Source organism: Populus euphratica, unplaced genomic scaffold, assembly GCF_000495115.2.
Source record: "Populus euphratica unplaced genomic scaffold, PopEup_1.0 scaffold2.1, whole genome shotgun sequence".
NCBI lineage: Eukaryota > Viridiplantae > Streptophyta > Magnoliopsida > Malpighiales > Salicaceae > Populus > Populus euphratica.
In genome coordinates this window covers 6813245-6833884 of record NW_011499846.1, presented here as the reverse complement: position 1 = coordinate 6833884, position 20640 = coordinate 6813245, and the positions used below count along the sequence as shown (strand labels likewise).

Sequence of the window (20640 nt, the reverse complement as noted above, 5' to 3'; positions counted from 1 at the left end):
TAATTTTAAAATTTATAGAACTTGAATGGATAACTTTTAAAACACAAATTTAAAACTTGATGAATTTAACTATACTTCTCAAAATTACCTGAGTAGTCATTCTTGCATGGCTGGGCTATGAGCAGTTCACGAGCTTGCCTTCGATGGAGAAAAATCTAATAAATTTTTCGATGGAAAGGGTCCCAATAAAAGGTGGAAACAGCTAGGATGTATTAAGGAGTTCAAATTAAGCCGGATTGATCAATAAGACTAAACGGAGGGTGGTCCATAGCAAGAAAAATGCAGCAGTACTAATTCGTCTTCATCGGTGTTTTATATTACACATATTCTTATGTAGTTTACTCCCATTTGTATTAAATATTCGGTTCCAAATTAAAGAATCATGCCTTGTAGCTTTCTGATCATTGAGAAAATTAAATAAAATATTGTAGTTATTTTAATCGCCAAGTCATCACGACATTATTGTCACCAAAAATACATCAGAGGTTTGCAGTTGAAGATATTAATACAAAGCTTGCTTCAAATTGATTACAAGAGAATTCATTAAATCCCGTATGATCACTGCATGATTGTATTCTTTTCACATTTCACTGCGCTATGAGAGCTAGGTTTATTTACTGTGCCGCCACCATTCATCCAGTTATAAAATGGAAATTAATCACTCAATTTTTAGCTGTGTTCATCGAACTTTTCTACTCTCTTTTTTTCACTCGGTTAAGCCCTCATAAGTTCTGTTTTCATCGTCATAGTGTTTTTTTTATTCTCTTCAGATCGCTTGTTATTACGTGTCTCATGGTATCGAAGATCATCATGAGGTAGTTAAGTGTCAGGTTAATTTTGCATAATTTAATTCTTAATTGTTTTGAAAAGAAATCAAGAGGAACAGGACCAGTGTTGACATTGACAAAAATTTAAAGCCTTTTTCCCTCATTTAATGTTCATTGAATGCGTAAGATTATACTTTGGTCCTAAATCTTTATATTTGGTCCCTTTTATTTCTTATTTTTTATTTTGATATTAAAATTTAGTTTTTACCATTTTAATTCCTAAATCTTGAAAGAAAAAAAATATTATAAAAAATTTAAATAAAAGAAAGCTATTAGGTAGACAAATTACGATCATTAATAACTTTGATTTTAATATTTATAAATTTATTTTAAAAAAATAACTCTGAGAAGATGATTTTCATATTTAATGATACTAGAAAAATATAAAATTCAAGAATTATTTTTATTTAATTTGATTTTAAATTTTTATACTATTAAAATGTATTTTCTTATCCGAGACATGAGATTCATGAGATTTTTTAATTTTTTGAATTAAAAAAATTGTTAAAATTGATATTTTCAAGGTTGAAAAACTTGCCTTAATTTTTCAATCACCGAAGTCTTCGGTGATCACAAAAATTATACGAGGAAGAGGCGGCATCCCTTCACTTTAAACAAAATAAAGGTGGATGACTTTAAGGAAAAATATCTCAGGTGCGTCGGGGTTATAAACGTGGGCTAGGCGTGTTGTTCTATTTTTCCATCCCATGCAATCATGACCCTTTATCTTTTAAAATTTTGATTAATTTTTTTTCTTTTTATATTTTATAATTATATTCCTTTTAAATAAAATTATTAAAATGATATTTAAATAATTATTCAATTGTATCATTCTTTTTAAGTAATATTAGCTTTTTTCTAACAATATCAACAATTATTTTTAGAGCAATTGTATATATCAACTTCGAATATCCAGTATAAAAGAAATATATGTTTATTTATTTATTTATAAGTTTTTTATATGATTTTTTCAAGTTTATTATTATATTTTTTAATGCATTGACATCAAAATTATTGATTCATTATTTGTTTTTAATTAAAACTTCATTCTAGGATTAAAACACCTAAATGTGGATTATTCACTGGGGCAGGGAACAATACCATGTTAGTATTACACGGTTACAGAATTGGTAAAATACAACGCCTACATATTCAACTTCAGTTGATTATTTTTCAGATAATATTTGACAGAATCACTTTAAATTTCATTTAGAAGGTGTTTAATATAGGGGTAATTGTTGCTTTTTAAAATATTTTTTATTTAAAAATATATCAAAAAATATTTTTATTGAAAAAATTGCTTCTAATATCACTATATCAAAACAATTAAAAAAAGGACAAATTTTTAAAAGCTAATTTCTGTGTTGATTTAAAAGATTTGAGTAGAAATAAAATTATTTTAATTATTTATTTAGTTTTAATGTCTGAAATATAAATGAATTTTACCTCTTATTGAAATTAAATATTTTTATAAATTTATAAATGATGTTAAAAAATTAATAGTATCAATACCTTTCTTGATCATATATATATGATTAGAATAATGGAGTGTTGGCTTTTAAAAAAATGATTTTTTAAATATTTTTATTTTAAAAAACATTAAATTAATATTTTTAATAATTTTAATGGACCAATGCTAAAATTAAAAAATATTCTAAAAAATTTTATTTTGATTTTTTTTATTAAAACTCATATTTACAAAAGCATCATATACCGCTTTAATGTTTTTTTTTTTTTTGCTACAACTAAAAGTAGGGTAATTAGTGTGTTTTTACAAAGTCAAGTAAAAATAGTTTTCAAAATTTAAATTGTTGAAATAAATTCTAGCAGCACAGAATTAGGATTGGTTTCAAATAAACTGTAAGTGAATTCTACCAGAAATAGCAAGATAAGTTTTTTTAATAAAAAAATAAGAAAATAACTGAAACAAATTGTTCTTTCCACGTAATGATGAAACATTGGCAGGTGATCATGATTTGGAAGAATTGCCTCAAAAAGCTCGTAGGAGTAAAGAAGTGAGAGGAACCCCTGTTTCTACGAGACACTAAAGTTGCTCTGCCTAAGAAAAGGAATATTATATGTGGTCTCATCCGTTGTTTCTGTACGAGAGGGGAAAAAAAAAAAAAAAAACCTCCCCTTACGCTGCGTCGAAAGGAAGGATTATACACCAAATCATTCCTTTTTTTAGTTCATCTTGTTCTTGGGGTAGAGTCCTCCGGTTCCATGTTTCATGGTACTGTAGATTTAAAATTTTGGTTGTGTTTAGTTTTTAAAATAATTTTTATTTAAAAATATATTAAAATAATCTACAAATATTAATTTGAAACAAATCAAAAAATAAAAATTTTTATTTTTTTAAAAAAATATTTTTAAAATATAAAAATAAACAACATCTATATATAAGACCGAGGAACTCTATCCCAAGACTTCATTCATTTCCTTCTATCTTTTTCTTTATATATATATATATATATATATATATATGTATATATAATTGTTAAAAAATAATATAAATTATATTTTAAAAACTCACTTAAAAATTTAAGTTATTAAATTAAAATAATTCTTTAATATTTTTATTTATTTAATAAAAATTAAGTATAACATAATATAAATTTATATAAATTTCAAACTCAAAAAGTTTTTATTTGAGAGAATATATTACAAAATAATATTAATTATATTTTAAAATCTCATTTAAAAATTTAAATTATTAAATTAAAATATTATTTATATAAATTTATAATTTTTATTAGCAGGAGCGGAATCAAAACATAAAATTAAAGGGATTAAAATACTGCAATTTATCCGATATTTTATAAAAATAAATACTGAAAATAAACTTAAAGGAGGCCGGGAAAAAACAATTTCGTTGTAGGGCCGGTAGCCCTGCCAGCCTTCCCTGTTTCCGCCACTGTTTATTAGACTAATCACTTATTGATGCATGAGACTCGCTGGACACATAAAACTATTGTTTACTCGGTGTGTCCTTGGAAGAATCATGAAACAAAGAATATTAATTGAAATTTATATCTCTCAACTATATTGTATGGAGACTCACTAGTTTTTTCTTTATTACCTCCATTATTTACTATGATTTTAAAATGCTTAGAAACTTTTGTCCGTTGGCATTTCACTGACTTAAGTTAGAAGCATAGGTTATTATCAGCCATTATTTGAATTTCCTACTAAACATATGTAGAATCAATGAAGTGCCCCACCATCTTTGCAAAAGACATTATTTCTGATAAGACGTATGTATGCAACTCAGACTGTATCCACTCCTTGACAACTAAATGAAATACATAATCCTCCAAAAAAGAAAAGAAAATGGAAAATATTAAGGGACGAAGAGAGAGAGGTGACTTTAACACCATATTGACGATGACTTTTCTCTCTTCAGGGCTGCCCCTTATATTAATTCAACTCCCTTTCTCGACTGCTACTTAATTTTCTTTGCCTCCCTTTCAAAAGCTCTCTCTCTCTCTCTCTGCCTACATCTTTTCTACCAAAGCACTCCTTACAAATCCATTTCACAGGCATCTGTGCTCATTGCTGACATTTCACCTAGGATTCAACAAAGTATTCTGTTTTAGGAAAGGTATCTTTCTTTTTCTTACCCTCATTGCAGCTCAGTCTTTCTCCAAATGGGGAGGCACCCTTGTTGCTACAAGCAGAAGCTAAGGAAAGGCCTGTGGTCACCTGAGGAAGATGAGAAACTCTTAAGGCATATCACTAAGTATGGCCATGGTTGTTGGAGCTCTGTCCCAAAGCAAGCTGGTAAGACCAACCTCAGCTCCATCAACCCCTTTGTTCAGCTATCCTTAAGAGCCAGAGTGTTTGTGTAATCTTCGATCAAAAAGGAACCACTGTTCATGGACATTAATGAGGTTTGTATTGAATTTTGTAGGTTTGCAAAGGTGTGGCAAGAGCTGCAGACTAAGGTGGATTAATTACTTGAGGCCTGATTTGAAGAGAGGCACATTCTCACAGCAGGAAGAGAAACTCATAATTGAGCTTCATGCAGTTCTAGGAAATAGGTATTCTCACTTCCCATAATTAACGATCCCTCCTTTTGAATTTGTCTTCTTTTCTCATGGAAGCTAATGCTGTTTTCGTAAATGATTCCTCAGGTGGTCTCAGATTGCTGCACAATTGCCTGGAAGGACAGACAATGAAATAAAGAATCTATGGAACTCTTGCTTAAAGAAAAAACTTAGGCAGGGAGGCATTGACCCTGTTACCCACAAACCACTTTCTGAGGTTGAAAATGGAGAAGACAAGAATCCACCTGCTAGTGGCACCAAAGATAAAGCCTCTGCAGTCTCCAATACTGAACTCAACCTCCTCAAAGCTGACAATTCTAAGTCATCAGGAGCAAATTTACAAGAAAAAAGATCATCTCCAATTTCTCCAAATGGCTACCAATTGGAGAGGAGAAGTACTTCCAGCTCCAAGGTCTTGAATGGCAACGGCAACAACACCAATGACCATGTTAACAACAATTTGATGACACCAGCAAGCAACAAAGACTTTTTCTTGGATAGGTTTACAGCCTCCCACCATCAAGGTTCCACAAGTAACTGCCAGCCTTCGGATTTCGTGGGGCATTTCCCTCTTCAGCAATTGAATTACGCATCCAATGCCAGGCTCGCAACAAACTCGATTCCCTCCCTCTGGTTGAGCCAATCCAGCAAAGCTTTTGACATGAACTCTGAATTCTCTTCGACTGTGATACCCTCCATTCTTCCACCAGCAGTAACAAGCTCATTTCATTCTACTTCTATGAGCTACAAGCCTTCCATTACTGTTTCACCTGACAATCCTTCATTGTCCTCTTTTACTACCAACAGCTGTCGGCTGTGGGAAACCGGTAACTCCAGAAGCAATAGTAACAGCAATACTGTAAGCAATGGTAGTGCCGAGCTGCAAAGCAACAGCTCCTTCTTTGAGAATACCATCTTTTCTTGGGGACTAGGAGAGTGCGGCTCAGCAGAAAAAGAGGCACAGAACCACTTGATGGGAAGCCAGCACGAGGACATCAAGTGGCCTGAATATCTTCAAAATCCATTGTTCATGGCTGCTGCTTTGCAAAATCAAAATCAGCAATCATTGTACAATGAGATAAAATCAGAAACGCAAGTCGTAACAGAAAATTCAAGTGGTATGTGGCCTCATAACCAGCAGCAACAACAACAACCTTTACAAAATCCTGATATATGTCCCAGGGATATTCAGAGAATTACAGCATCTTATGGATATATTTAGCTTGCATTGGTACAGGGAGCCTCAATTTAGAGGAGAAATTGATTAGAGAGGCTTGAAACAGATGCTCTTTCTTCATTTACAGGTGTGCGTGCTAAAGATTTTTCTTTGTACATAGGTCTGATACAATTAAAACATTTCTCACCCTCTGGTTTTGGAATATTTGTGAGCAAAATTACAATCCTTTTTATTAGCTTTTTACTTCTGGGTGTGGTACAGAATTGCAGAATAAGGCTACTACTTGTGTATGTACTCTTCTTTGCCTCATTGCATATGCGTCATCACGTTGCAATTCTCTCTGTAAACAATCCAAAACAAATGTTATTTATCAATGGGATATTTTCTTTTCTTTCTTAGAATTTGATCCTTCTTCTTAGTGTATCCGAGCATCCCTTTTCAAATTGGATATTTAATTTTTATCCATTTATCCAAAACCTTCCGCTAGGAAATGGTGAGTTGAAATCAGATGAGCCTGGATGCTTTATCTGTTCTCTCCCTTTCTCTATTTATATAGTTGCATATCACTATCCCCGGTCCCGAGAGACAATTGATATTAATCACTTGAATTGCAGCTTTTGTTCACTTTTTCTGGCCTTCAACTTTAGATGACTTCTAGGAAATGAAATATCGCTTGCTGGTTTTGATTCGTGCTCCTTTTCTCTTTAATTTAAAAGAGAGCATAGCACATCTGCAAGACTTCTCATTCCTTCAACTGTGATTGTAGCAAGGAGCCATCGGTCCCCGCTCCCCTTAATAATGGAAGCAAAGAAAGGGAACCCCACAATTGAAATTGAGAGAGTTATTCACTTTCCAGTCCGTACACGGGGGGATTATGACTGTCGATCTAACAAGGACCATATGTGTATATGCTCCTCGTGTCTTCTAGCTTGTTTTAAGACACAAAAATTATGTCAATAAACATTTTGTGCATAAAGAAAGAAACTTCCAATTCATGTGAGAAAAGCTTTGTCAATTCAGCCGTGGATTAAAGCAGAATTTGCGTCTGCATACAAATTATCAAGCAAATCACTGCCATCCACTTGTCAGCAGAGAGGTGTCTTTTTATGATACAAGTCCAAAGCGAAGTAAATGCCGTACGCCGAGACAAGGCTACACATTTTAATCACCTTTATTGGCAGGGTTGAAAGATGCTTGGGATTGAAGAAACGAACCTCTTCAGAGTTAAAAATCGATTGAAAAGGGTTCCTTCCTCTCTTTCTTCCCTTCTTCCTTAAAAGTCATGATGAGAACATATCGTTGACATTAAAGGGAGGAAGGGAGAAGGAAACTCCCTTGTAACCAAAGGAAGAGCGCCCCCCCTCCCAAAGTTTCTCCGATCAGAACTCCAATTTTCAAATGATTAATGGACAATAGAACCAGTTGGATGAGGTCGTAATGTATAGGGGGAGGGCCCACTGTAGACATATAATGTGTCGAGGCGAGTCCGGGACGGGAATCTTTTGCGCAGCCACACGTCCAGCTAAGCCCTCCCCTCGCACCAGACGGATCGCATGGCCAGGCCAAATTATTGGGCCTTTTTGTTTCATTTGTGATCTCCTGATAATTGATGGGCGACCACAGTTCAATTATTTGCCCTTCCAATTTCGCTCTGAAACTATACCAATTCTTTTTCCAAGGCCACTGGCATTTAGGATAAACTCTTGACTGACCCAGGTAGGTGAATTTTCCAGTAAATACGTCGTATTTTGTACAAATACAAAATCAAAACAATTAAACCCTGCATGAACTCTAGCAAAAATCTTGCGAGGGAGATGGCTGGAGGTAGGGTTTTGTGAGAAAACTGGATAGGATAATAATAGGTAAATGTTGACGATAAATTATGAAGCCCATGCACACGGATGCTAAGCAAATAAGTGAAGGACTTTTATAGGTTTGGTTCCTCGTCCTTCAGTCGGAGGCTTCATTAACTTGGACTTTAATCAATCTGTGTTCTGTTTCATTCCGAAACTCCAAGACAAACAGTAATAATTGTTGGGGGGTGCTGTAGAGTTCACATGCTAACTTTTTTTTAAAATATTAAAACGGTTCATTCTAGAAATAATGGCAATAAGATTCGAACAGAATTATTCGCAGTTTTGTACGGGAAAAAAATGAATTATTCTCCGTTGAGAAATCCAATCATTAAAAATATTTTCAAAAGACAATGAGAAAAAATAATTAGTTCTCTAATTAATTAGTTTAATTTCAGGAAAACTCTCTGGCCATAGCTGTTAGCCGAACTGATAAACACAGGCGATTAAATGTTGTTGTAAAAATCTCTTCCTCTTAACTACCGATTCCTTTTTCGCTTTGCCACTCAATTTTCATAGAAACATTTCTAAGCTTTTATCCATGTGATAGAGGGCATTCCATTGTTGAAAAAAAAAAAAAGCATTTAGTTGAGCAAATGAAAATAAATCCTTTTTTTTTTAATTCTCGAGGAAATGTATATTTTATAGTTCGGAGTTGTGTATTTTACCCAAATATGTTTCCAAATCATTGAAGTCGATACACAAATCAGAGAGGTTGATCTGAATAAAGAACACCAAAAATAAAATAAAAAACACTTACAATCTTCTATGGAGATATCCATTTTCCGATAGTGACAGATAAAATATCCTGATACAGTGGAATCTTGATACCACTAGGAACAGTAAAAACAAATTTTAAGGAGTCAAAAAAGATGAAAAATTGGATCTATATGCAACGGATCACACCTATCAAAAATAGAGTCTTTTGTTTTGATTATCCGTCCAGTACTCCTATATGAAACAGGAGGCGTTAAAAAGGAAATGGAAAATCGATCCACTGGCTAGCTAAATCCCCATTAAATGACTCGGCAATTGAAACTGCAGAGAAACAGAGCAACGTTCAGCACCCTTTCTTAAACACGAAGTAATTTATGAATACTGGAGACGCTTACAAATGTATCACAAAAATACACCATAATTAGCAGTCCTAATTACGTGTTCAGGTGTCATTGCCTCCTGCTGTACTTTCTGAAAGAAACAAAGATTTCCAGAAGTTCACAATCAGATTCCATGTGGTGATAAGACACTAGGCCAATTAACAGAAGGGATGTACGCCTAACACCAGGAAAAATATAGCAATGTCGCGTCCCTCAAATAGACTTCATCCAGTGCCCCGGGGAACAGAATAACGAGTTGGATATTATCACAAAGCATTTATCATCCTCTTCATCTCAGCAGACCTCCTGGGATCTGGCTCTTCTATGGCTCTCTCCGTGAGTACATGCTTGATACGGCACATTGACTTCCTCACCTGAATTTCATTGTTCATTGAAATAGAACAGAATTTGCAGTCGGGCTTGTGAGAATGTACTGGGGGATGGGAAAAAAAAACACAACTTGCATCCTAAAAACTGATATACTAAGTTCAAAGAGAAGCAATGTTCTAGTAATCCTCCTTTTACTTTTCTGTTCTTTGTAAGAAACTATCAAAACACAGGTGAGTTCGTAGCAAAGCTGCTTGTAATTGTAGTACTTGCGGAAAAAAACACAACTTGCATCCTAAAAACTGATATACTAAGTTCAAAGAGAAGCAATGTTCTAGTAATCCTTCTTTTACTTTTCTGTTCTTTGTAAGAAACTATCAAAACACAGGTGAGTTCGTAGCAAAGCTGCTTGTAATTGTAGTACTTAATCTGACATGCAAACAAGCTTTTTACACATATGCTGGCAACCCCACACCACACCACACAAAACAAAATATATATATTCATCTGACATACAAACAAGCTTTTTACATGCATATGCTGGCAACCCCACACCACACAAAACAAAATATATATATCTTGAAAAACCCTCCACCACTCCCCCAATAGAGAATGAGAGAGAAAATGGAGATGATGATTATAAAACACATTAAGCCCATGTTTGCATGCATATGAAAAGCCATATCATTTCCCTGGCTTTTCTGACCGGTAGTACATTTATTTTTAGTGATTGAATGGTTTGAAGGGCTAAATTATTCAAGTCGTTGTCAGTGCAGGAATATAAGGCAAAGCATTTGAGGAGCTCAGAGCAACATCAATAACATGCTCATATCAAAACACAAGGAAAGAAGATTGGATAGACCTTGGGTAAGCGCTCTGGATTGGGAAATCGAAAATTCTGGGCATGAAGCATCTGCCGTTGAGTCATCAGCATGTTTTTCTCCTTTAACAGAACATACCATAACTTTTGAAGATCATCCCAAGACTTCAGACGCAGTTCAGAAGCTTTCCAACTTCGCCCTGGAGGCAGTAAGATTAAAAGGAAAATGCATTCAGGAAAAACAAAGGTTCTCTTTTTGCCGATAGGAAAGGAACATAAAATTTCCATAGAGAAGACATACTGTTTTGTAAGTTAATTAAAGTACTTTGTATCAGTCTTGTGAAGAAAATAACATGATGTGCAAAATGGCATGCCATTAAAAATACCAAACAGAAAATAAATCACACTTGGGCACTTTCAGCACCTTTGGATGTAAAGTATCTGTTAGGTTAATATCATATAAATTGGTCTCGAGCCTTTACTTTAGCTTTCCTTCAGGAGATACAAAAATTAGGGTAAAGAAACCACCAAGAATACAACTGTACAAGTCTAACATAGCAGGCTTCAAAATATCATCAAATCATGTAAATATATAGTGATGTTTTATCAAAGAGATTAAGCGGGAAAAAAAACAAAAATATTCACCAAAACAACTGTTTATTCATTGTGTGCTCTGTTACAAGTCCACATATCCAATAACATAGGTTTCGGAGCATGCCAGTCCAACAAATGCATATCAATCTTTCCCAGAATCTTATATTGATTCCATATAGCTGGTTATAAGACCTTTCATCCCAGCTATGTCCACATCACACTATATATATTGTCAAACCGTAAGCCCCACTGGATTGCCCAATGGGCGAGATGCTATAAAAGAAATAATTCTTGTAAACATACTAAAAAACAAAGAGCACTTTCCATTTATAAAACCATATATCTGTCAGCTTTGATTACAGAATCAATTAAGTGATAGGTGATCTGACGCTTCAGTAAACCAGAGATGTTTGGTCATGCATGTACATTAAAGGTGGGATATTTAGTCATACCAGTTGTATGCTTCAATTTTTCATTCCGTTTTCTTTTCAGTTTCTTAATATTCATGTGTTGAATGCTGCTCTTATTTTGTTATTTGGAAAACAGTAGTAAATCATTTACCAGTGATCTGATGCAATGAAAGGTCATGTGGTACTCAATTAGCAAATAAAAGAAAACATTAAGAGGCTCGTATCATACCATAAACAACTGGTTTATCCTCATCCTGGCTCCTATCAGCCTCAAAGAATTCCTCAAGTGGGTTATGTCCAGATGTAGCAGTAGCGGCAGCGGCAGAGGCAGCATGAGTTTCAGATTTAGCAGCAGCAAGGAGTGTCCTCCCAATAAATCTTGTCATAAACATGATTGAAGAATCAGATTTCTGCAAACAAAATAGAGCAAGTAAATGAGTTTGGGGCACAACAGAAAATAAAAATAAAGACCAACACCAGAAAATTTGTGATGGTGGGATATATCAGCACTGGAGACCTCATTCACATTTATTTGGGACCAAATATGAGTTGGCATGCAATTTTATTATTAAGAATAAAAAAAAATGAAAGCCACCTTTCTTAGTTTTATAGAAACAAATTGCGCAGTTTTTTTAATTAAAATTCTTTTAATCAACTTAATCATAATATAAAAGAAAGTGGCAGCTGTACTTTAGAATGCTTCTGAGAAGCCAAAACACACAAGTGTGATCTATCATCGAATAGTTATTGCTGGCCTTGGGTCTTAACCCCTTGAAGAAACCCTCAAAACATCAACAAGGAAAAGATCAATTATCATGCAATATTATCAAAATTCAAATCTGAGTTTTATTTCTAAAGTAATTTAAAATTCCACCTTAGATTATCAAAGTAAAATCACACCAAACATGAAGCAAAACAAAGAACAAGCAAGTAGGGATTTCTCGATGGCCCAGCACTTATTTCAGGCAATCACAATAATAATAATAGGGGAACATGAATGATCACGACAAATGAAACGGCATTTTAACAAGCTTGAATTTCTCGAAGGCCCAGCACTTATTTCAGGCAATCACCCAAAAAAATAATAATAATAATAATAGGGGAAAATGAATAATCATGACAAATGAAACGGCATTTTAACAAGCTTGTCTTGTTTTTAAAGCCTCGGACTCCTTAAAGAAACAAACACCAAGGATGACATACAAGACAACAAGGTGGAGATGAAAACGTAGGGATCACTATTAGCCTGAAGTGTCCCAAGAAACCATTAAAAGTCCAATAAACGAAAAAATTGTTCAGCCAGGCTGCCAAGATAGCAACTTTACCGCAAGCCTAAGTAGGCAGAAGCATCTAAATTCATTTAGAAAAAAAAAATACCCACAACCCCGCAAAACAGACTGCTTTGGTGCATTTTCACACCCAAACTGCAGAAACATCAATATTTACCTCAAACCCTGCCTGTTCTCTAGTTTTTTTAAACTGGATCATCAATAGACATCATTAAGACTCTATTCATGCTTCTGCAAAGATAATCATATTCAAGCAAACACCCATACTTATTCCAGGTCATGTCGAAGTGAAAGAAAACCATAGAGAGATATCTATACCTAAATGCAGCCTCTCAAATCGAATTAGAGCCCTGAAGTCATCCTCAAACCGAGTCACTGGTGACTGACGTGTTGTGGCGTCAGCTGGAGGTGATGGTGTGGCGGCGGCTTCGGCAGTTGGGGTATTGGTGTGGTTTTGTAGAACTGGGGTTTTATGGTGGGCAGGCCTTGTTTGGACTTTTCAGAGATCTATCGGGCTGTTTGAAGAGGAGTCTCGGCTATCCTCTAGGCGACCAAGTTTGCGTTTTAAAATCCTTCTGAGTATTTCTTTTCCTTCCCTCTAGTTTTTTTTTTTTCCTATTATTATTATTATTTGGGTGATATAATAAATAATACTAAAAGTTTCTTACAATATTATTTTACTAAATGGTATGGAAATCTACAATGTAAGCATACAATTTTAATATCATATTCCAATTTTTTTCTTTTAAACAATCAAAATAATAAAATGATTAATCGCATACAAAGGGTTTTTAAAAAAAATAATTCATTTTTTTAGTATTATTAATAGAAAAAAATAATTAATCATTTTAGAAGCACAGAAACTTATACAATAATTTGACTAAAAAGGGCTTATCTTGCTACTACCACTCTCGCTAATCCCACTCCATAATTTTATGGGGTGACTAAATTGACCATTATTTTTAATATATTTTATCACAATTTAAATACCATGATATCAAATATATATTTTACAAATCAAAATTAGTGTTTTTTTATGGAACCAGTAGTGTACGAGTGTTTTCTAGAGCAACACGTTATTGGGCCCTTTAGCCTCATCCAAAGCAACATGGCTGGTGTTTCGGTATTGGGCCTTGATGGGTCTGATAGGCTGTGGAGCAAATATTTGGTGAGGGTTGATTGCTGTCTCGTTTTGAATGATATATAACCTATCGAATCTGTAACATGACATCATCATCATCTTAGTTATTGTTCCCCAAAGCCAATTTAGTTTTTGTCTTTGCTTCTTTCAATCTTTGACAGGCATATGAAGCAAATACAGGCAAACATATGAATATAAATATTCAGTAAGTCATAGAAAAAAAAAGACAGACACATAAATAGCGTTGCTTTAATGCTTAAAATCTATCTTTTCAGAATTCAATTCAAGTAAAATCTTTCTTCTTGGATCTAAATAAATTATCTCCTTTCCATAAAAATATGTTAGTGATGATGTTTTGAAATGCAAATTAGAGTGTTTTAGTATTTAAATAGAGAGCAATCACATGTTCACCATAATTTATTTTTTCTTCAAAGTGAACGAAGTTAATAATTTTTTATAGAAAACCTAGCACTGGCAAAATAGATATTTTTTATGGGATTTAAGAATTTTTTGATTAAAAAATTATTTATTTTTAATAAAGAATTGTAATAAATAAGAGAATTGATTTTAAATTTTAAAAATAACAGTGTATATTCTCAATTGTATACGATAAATACTCTGAAAATATAAATATAAATACTTCAAAAATATAAAAAATATTAATCAATTACTTGGATAATTGAAGATATATATATAGCCTCTAAACTTTATCATGATACTTGAATTGAAAGATTAAAATATTATTTTTTTTAATAGTATTAATGAGAAATTAATATCTTTTATACAACATTGTTGAGGGATAGATATTTCTTATATAATATTAACAAGGAATAAATATTATTTACATAATATTAATTAATATTGTTGGAAATATGGTAAATATTTAGAAAAATAATTATAAACATATGGATATAAAGATATAATTATTCTTGACTTTTAACATTTTATGTAAATAAATAAATAAATAAATCCTTATAACCTATAATAGTACTTAAAAAGATTATCAACTCTATAAATATTTGGATTTACAATGACTATAAATTCAAGAGTAATAAATCTGATAACTTATTAAATTTATATGTGTTTGAACCAAATATATAACTAAACCTAAAAATATTAAATCCAGTTAAATTTAATAACATTAAATTTGATATCACAGCGAACTTATATATACCTATACTTAGCACGTCATCTTAATGCACTTCTAGCTGAAGCAGAGATCTTAGCAAACGATGATCTTTAAACAGAACACCCTACTAAACAATGCCAAAAGTAAGGAGCGTGAGATTTTCGGAAAATCAGAGATTTAGGCTGATCGATTAAACCGATCACAAATCAACGAGCAACCATTTCTCAAGCTCACTAAAAAGGTCCATGAGAAGTGGTATTGCAGCGTGTGCATCCAGCACTGTTGTGGAGATCCATGCTCAAGAGACGATCATGGATTTGTATATTTTGATAAAGACAATAGTACCATTTTACGAAGGGGAGTGCATGGAAAATAGATTCTCGTCAGGCGGGGAGAGAAAAAACAAAAAGCGTACTCTGATAATTATTTATTGAAGAAATTAAAAAAGAAATATCAACATGCCCCTAGAACAAGGTCTAAGAATTTCTAATCCCTAGGGAAATAGAGTAGTTACATTGTCCATGTCAAAATAATATTCTAAAAAAGCTCTAAATTGTAGTTAATCGTTACTTTTTTATAAGGATAATTGGGTAATTTAATTGTGCAAACAGTTACGTAAAGACTGTGATACCCTTAAATAATTATAAATTTTCAATTATAATGGATAAATAATTTTTAAAGTATTAAAAGCATAATATATTATATGATATTTAAAAAAATCAAGATGATAATACATTACATCAATTAAGAATAATTATATTTAACTTGTAAAATTATTGATTAAGAATATAAGCTCATGAAAGCATTCTAGAATCCAAATCAAAACAATTTAGAAATCTCAAATTAAACTAATTAAATATCCTAGGCCTAAAATAAAATAAAAAAACATTCAATAAAATATAATTAAAAAAAAAACTCAAACAAACTTAAAACAATGTATTGTGTTATAACATGGCTTGAAGGGGAAAAGCTAGTATTTTTTATTTGTGAGGGCTAAACTACAGAAAAAACAATTATGGGGTAAAAATCTTAAATTTTCTATTTTTAAAGCTAAAAATATAATTTATTGAAGGAGGGGGGCTGAAAAACAATTTTCTTGCAGGGACCTCGCCCCTGCCAGCCCTCTAATTCTACCTCAGATGGCTTGGATCAATGTTTTTAAAGAAAAAACAAATTCAAGACCCATGTAATTGACCTTATTGGATTCATTAAATCGGGTTGTTTTAATAATATATTAAATAATAATAATAAATTATAAATAAAAAAACTAGAGATAACTCATGTTATTTCTAAAAACAGTGAAAAATCAAATAGAAACTAAAAAAAAACTCACTCTTCAAATAAATCAAATACTAAAAAATAACAAAAAAAAGTTTAAAAAAACAAAAACAAATAATTTAACATCTCACACAATGTTACAAATAATGTTACGAGTTAAATATTTTTTTATAACCTTCAAAAAATATTAAAATGAATGGAGATGGTGGCATTTTGGATGATATAACTTTAAAAATAAATATCAAGTAATTTATTTAATTTAATTAAAAAATAATATTTTTTTAAAAAGATAGGTCTAATAAAAATAATAATGTATAAAAAAATCAAGATAACCTATATTATTTTTAAAAATAATGAAAAATCTTATACACAAATTTTTTTTTATCGAACTCAATGTTTAATTAAATCAAATACTAAATAATAAAATTAAAAAATATAATTTTTTTAAAATTATTATCAAGACCACTGGATAACTCACTGGCGTGTTTCATAGACACGCCTACTACCTTTTTTTTTTAATTATTTTTTTTATTAATCAAATTACTAAATTACTATTGAGAACACTCAATAACTATACATTAAAAAAAAATATTAACATACCCCTAAAGCAAAGCCTAAAAATTTCTAATCCCTAGGGAAATAGAGTAGTTACATTGTCCATGTCAAAATAATATTTAAAAATAAAAATAAATTATAGTTAATTGTTTTTTATTTCTAAGGGTAACTGACTAATTTAATTGTGCAAATAGTTATGTAAAGACTGTAATATCCTTAAATAATTATAAAAGTATGAATGGAACTATTATTTTACCCTTGAAAGATAGTCTTGAATGTTTTTGGGAAAAAAAATAACAAATTCACTATTATAATCCATAACAAATTAAGTACAATGCACAGTGGTTTCCACATGAAATAGTTTCTGTTAATAATTGAAGTAAGGGTTGGTTTATGTCTCGTCTATTTTGTTAGTTTCATATCGTTTCTTGCGTTGAACAATATATATTTTATTCAATCTGTAACATAACATCATCCAAGTTATTGTTTACCAAAGCCAATTCAGCTTTTAATCTCCTTTCTTCTAATCCTTGACAGACAGGTGCTTCCAATTCAGCTTAGGACCGAGTCAGAAACATTTCTCATCCTCATTTTTTATTTATTTTTTTACTACTTTTCTCTTATATTTTAATCTCCTTTTAACTATTGCTTTTTCATCACCCATAAGCAATGGATTTGATTTGCTAATTATAAAACTACTAAATTGGTCTCTCACGAAGACACGAGGCCCATTTACAGTTGCACAAGACAAGGAAAGCGTTTAGTAGCTACTTAAAAACAAAATTATAAAAGTATTAAAATAATATTTTTTATATTTTAAGATTTATTCTTAACCTCAACAAGATGCAAAAACATAAAAATAAATTAATTTAAAATATAAAAAATAGATTTAAACTCGGTGCCAAAATATTCATGTCACCAAGTCCATCCACTTCCTATTAAATTTACTAAAACCCTGTTGATTTGCTGAAGCAGAACACTTTTGCAATGCAAGGCTATCTCCTTCACCGTCCTAGCTACCTTTCTTCAAATTTCCACCCTTCTTTGTTCTGTTCATGAAAATTACATTATCTTATGAGAGCAGCTCAACGTTAGTCAAGTATATTACTACAAAAATATCCTTTCCCATGGGCTTCTCTCTGTGACCAAACACACCGTGCCTTCGGAGACCTCCCTTTCCATCCCCCTTTCTAACGTGGCAAGTAAAGCGTGTTGTCGGCAGTTAATATTTAAATGTAATAAATAACATCGCGTCAATCTACTATGCCCTAGTTTGAAAATTGTGGGCATGATATCATATAATAAAATTCAAATCTCGTGTAATACATTAATTGGTCACCACATTTCTGTCTCATTGTAATTTATGTTTCAGGTGATATATTGTAATTTATACATTTATTATACGAATATTAGCCACGTTTCTGGTGGAGAATTGGTCATATCGCTTCTGGTTTGATATGCACTCCACTGAGCAGATTTTTTACTTATAATTTTGTTCAAATTCAGGTTTGGAGGCTTATGGTAGAAGCCACAGGCCCTTTTCTTTTTTTTCTTTTTTTTCTTTTTTAATGGAATGTAGATGTTAAATAAGAGAACCTTTGGGCCATAAGAAAACCTCCTGCAGCTGGAATTTTGTTTTTTTCTTACCATGATAGAGGCTGAAATTCAGGTCAAGAACGTTCAAAGAAAAAAATGCATGGGGCGAAGACAAGACAGTAGCTATGGAATAAAAGGAACAGAAACAATTAATTACTTGGTTTTACTGTCCTTACAAACATAAATCATTGTGGAGTCGTACAGTAACGTGGTTTTTTTGTTATTCAATTTTCTTATCATTTATTTTTTTTTATTATGTTAAAAAATATATTTTATAATTTATTTTTTATAAAATCACAAAGATTAGGTAGTCTTGAGAAAAAATCTCTTAAAGCTATATTTTAAAAAATATATATTAATTTAATTGTCTGCAACAACTTAGAAAATTAAAAGATCCAAGTTGAAAAAAAAAAACAAGAAGAAGAAATGACAGGCTTTTTTTGTTTTTAAAGCATCGTGTTGCTAACGCTTTTTGGGGTGTTTTATGCCTTGGGATTTTGGCGAAAAATAAAATAAAACTGATCTTTTTAAGTTTTATGCCTTGGGATTTTGGCGAAAAATAAAATAAAACTGATCTTTTTAAGTTTTGTAATTAAATATTTTAATTCAAAATTTTACCTTATGCATCTTATAGTCATCATGTTTAAAAGATAAGAGAGAGTTGTAGAATAATTACAGAAAATAATAAAATTGATCCTTTTCTTTTTCCTGCTTTACCTCCACTATTTAGAAAAATAAATTTTACAACGTTGATCAGCCTAAAATTTCAAACCGGATGAAATTATGTTACTAAAATCATATATAAAATATGAGAAGAAATGCCAAACCATTTCACTTCCAATCTATCCTTTGAAACTACTTCCCCCTACAATATTCTTCAACTTGTCTCTTCTTGTGTGGCAAATTCTTGAAAAAACATAGATAAATCTTATGGTTTCGATTTGGTTTTGTACAAATTGTTACTTCTAATTAGAAATTCCCTTGGGAATTTTTTGAAATGTTAGCGTTTAAAATCATGTTTTTTCGCAGTTAAATTACTTTGTGGACTTAAAAAACAAATATATATATATGTGTGTGTGTGTGATTCATAAGCATTTTTTATGATTATACTATTTAGAGAAAATAACCATTAAACTAGTGCATAAGGAATTTTTTGTATTTTCAATTTTTTTCAACAGTGAACTTACAATATTACTTTTAAAATAATAAAATATGCACATGCATGGTTTTAGGAATATTTTTGGTTTTCATTCATGATATTTTGGTCATTTTTAAATTGGTCTAGGAATTGTTTAACAAGTTATTAAAAAAAGGTTAAAGACTTGACGTATGGTAACTCTCACACCTTTCAAGAGGTGCGTGCATAGTCATCAGTTATCAAATTTTATCATCCAATACAGTGTTAGGAGCGGGTAATCATCCTCTCCCTATTGGTGTGGTGTGTTCTTACAGCGGACACAAGGTTGGCCTATAACATGTATATTTTCCTCCTCCTTTTTTCTCTTCTCTAATCTAAAAATTCATGCTAGCCCATTCAAAAAACAATTATGTCCTTTAATTTGTATTTTTTTAATTATATATCTTATTATTTTAATTATTATTTTTTTATACTTTAAATTTTAGATTTTTTTTCAATTTCATCTTAGAATTTTATTTAATTTTGTATTAAGTTGATCGTCATTCTTTTAAAAATTTGTTGTGTTTTATCCTTTTTATGGATTTGTTAATTTTTTAATTTCATCCTCAGTCATTTTATTGAATTTATTTTTTATCCAATTTAGGTCATCTTTCTTTTGATAGTAATTTTCTTATCCTTTTTTTATTTTTATTTTTAAATTTTACCCCTCGATATCTTTTTTTACTTAGTTTTTTATTTAAAATATAACATGGGTCCTTATTCATTTGATTATTATTTTACTATCATTTTTATTTTATTTTTTTAATTTGATCTCTAATTATTTTATTTCATTTAGTTTTTATATCAAATTTAGTCTATATTACTTGGATTTTAAATTATTCTATGATTGTAAATATTACTTTGTTAGTTTTTCATATCTACCTTCCTACAGAACAATCCCAGTCTCATAACTGCAGTTTGATTTGAGTTTATTTATTTTTTTATTATAAATTGATTTTTTTTTAAATTCATCATTTAAAATTTTTGTTGTTGGCCTTGAACTTTTTTATTTGTTCAACTTTTTTTTTGTTGGATTATTCTATTGTCATGTTTGAGTAACAAGTTAATTGAGGAAACTCGAGTTTTTTTCTTGTTTATTTTTGTAATGTTATCATTTGGCATTGCATTATTGGTCATCGAGCTCTTTGATTTTTATATTTTTATTTCTATGTAATTATTCTAAGTACAAATTAGTCAAGTCAACTCAAATTATCTTTTAAAATTATTTTTTATCTCGATCTCATACTGGGAAAAGTTGGCTAGTCGAGTTAATTCGAGCAGACTCGTTTTTTTATGGATTAAGAAATTTTTATTAATCCTTGAT

General features: G+C 31.2%; 2 protein-coding genes across 3 annotated transcripts; one reads left to right on the top strand and one right to left on the bottom strand.

Annotated features, from left to right (window-relative positions):
- The first annotated feature begins 4265 nt into the window (after nt 1-4265).
- On the top strand, nt 4266-6451 carry LOC105136413 (transcription factor MYB86-like). The gene is made up of 3 exons (XM_011041740.1): nt 4266-4607; nt 4738-4867; nt 4961-6451. The coding sequence occupies exons 1-3, from the start codon at nt 4475-4477 to the stop codon at nt 6093-6095; spliced, it is 1398 nt and encodes a 465-aa protein (XP_011040042.1). The 5' UTR covers nt 4266-4474; the 3' UTR covers nt 6096-6451.
- Nucleotides 6452-8901: 2450 nt separating this feature from the next.
- LOC105136403 (39S ribosomal protein L47, mitochondrial-like) lies at nt 8902-12988 on the bottom strand. Of its 2 annotated transcripts, none has more exons than XM_011041719.1 (4): nt 12759-12982; nt 11381-11561; nt 10190-10347; nt 8902-9374 (listed from the first exon to the last, which is right to left on the bottom strand). In XM_011041719.1, the coding sequence occupies exons 2-4, from the start codon at nt 11541-11543 to the stop codon at nt 9267-9269; spliced, it is 429 nt and encodes a 142-aa protein (XP_011040021.1). In that variant the 5' UTR covers nt 11544-11561; nt 12759-12982; the 3' UTR covers nt 8902-9266. The 2 variants fall into 2 exon arrangements, with proteins under 2 accessions (XP_011040021.1, XP_011040030.1); XM_011041728.1 differs by having other exon boundaries at nt 9351-9433; nt 12759-12988.
- Between the last annotated feature and the right edge of the window lie 7652 nt (nt 12989-20640).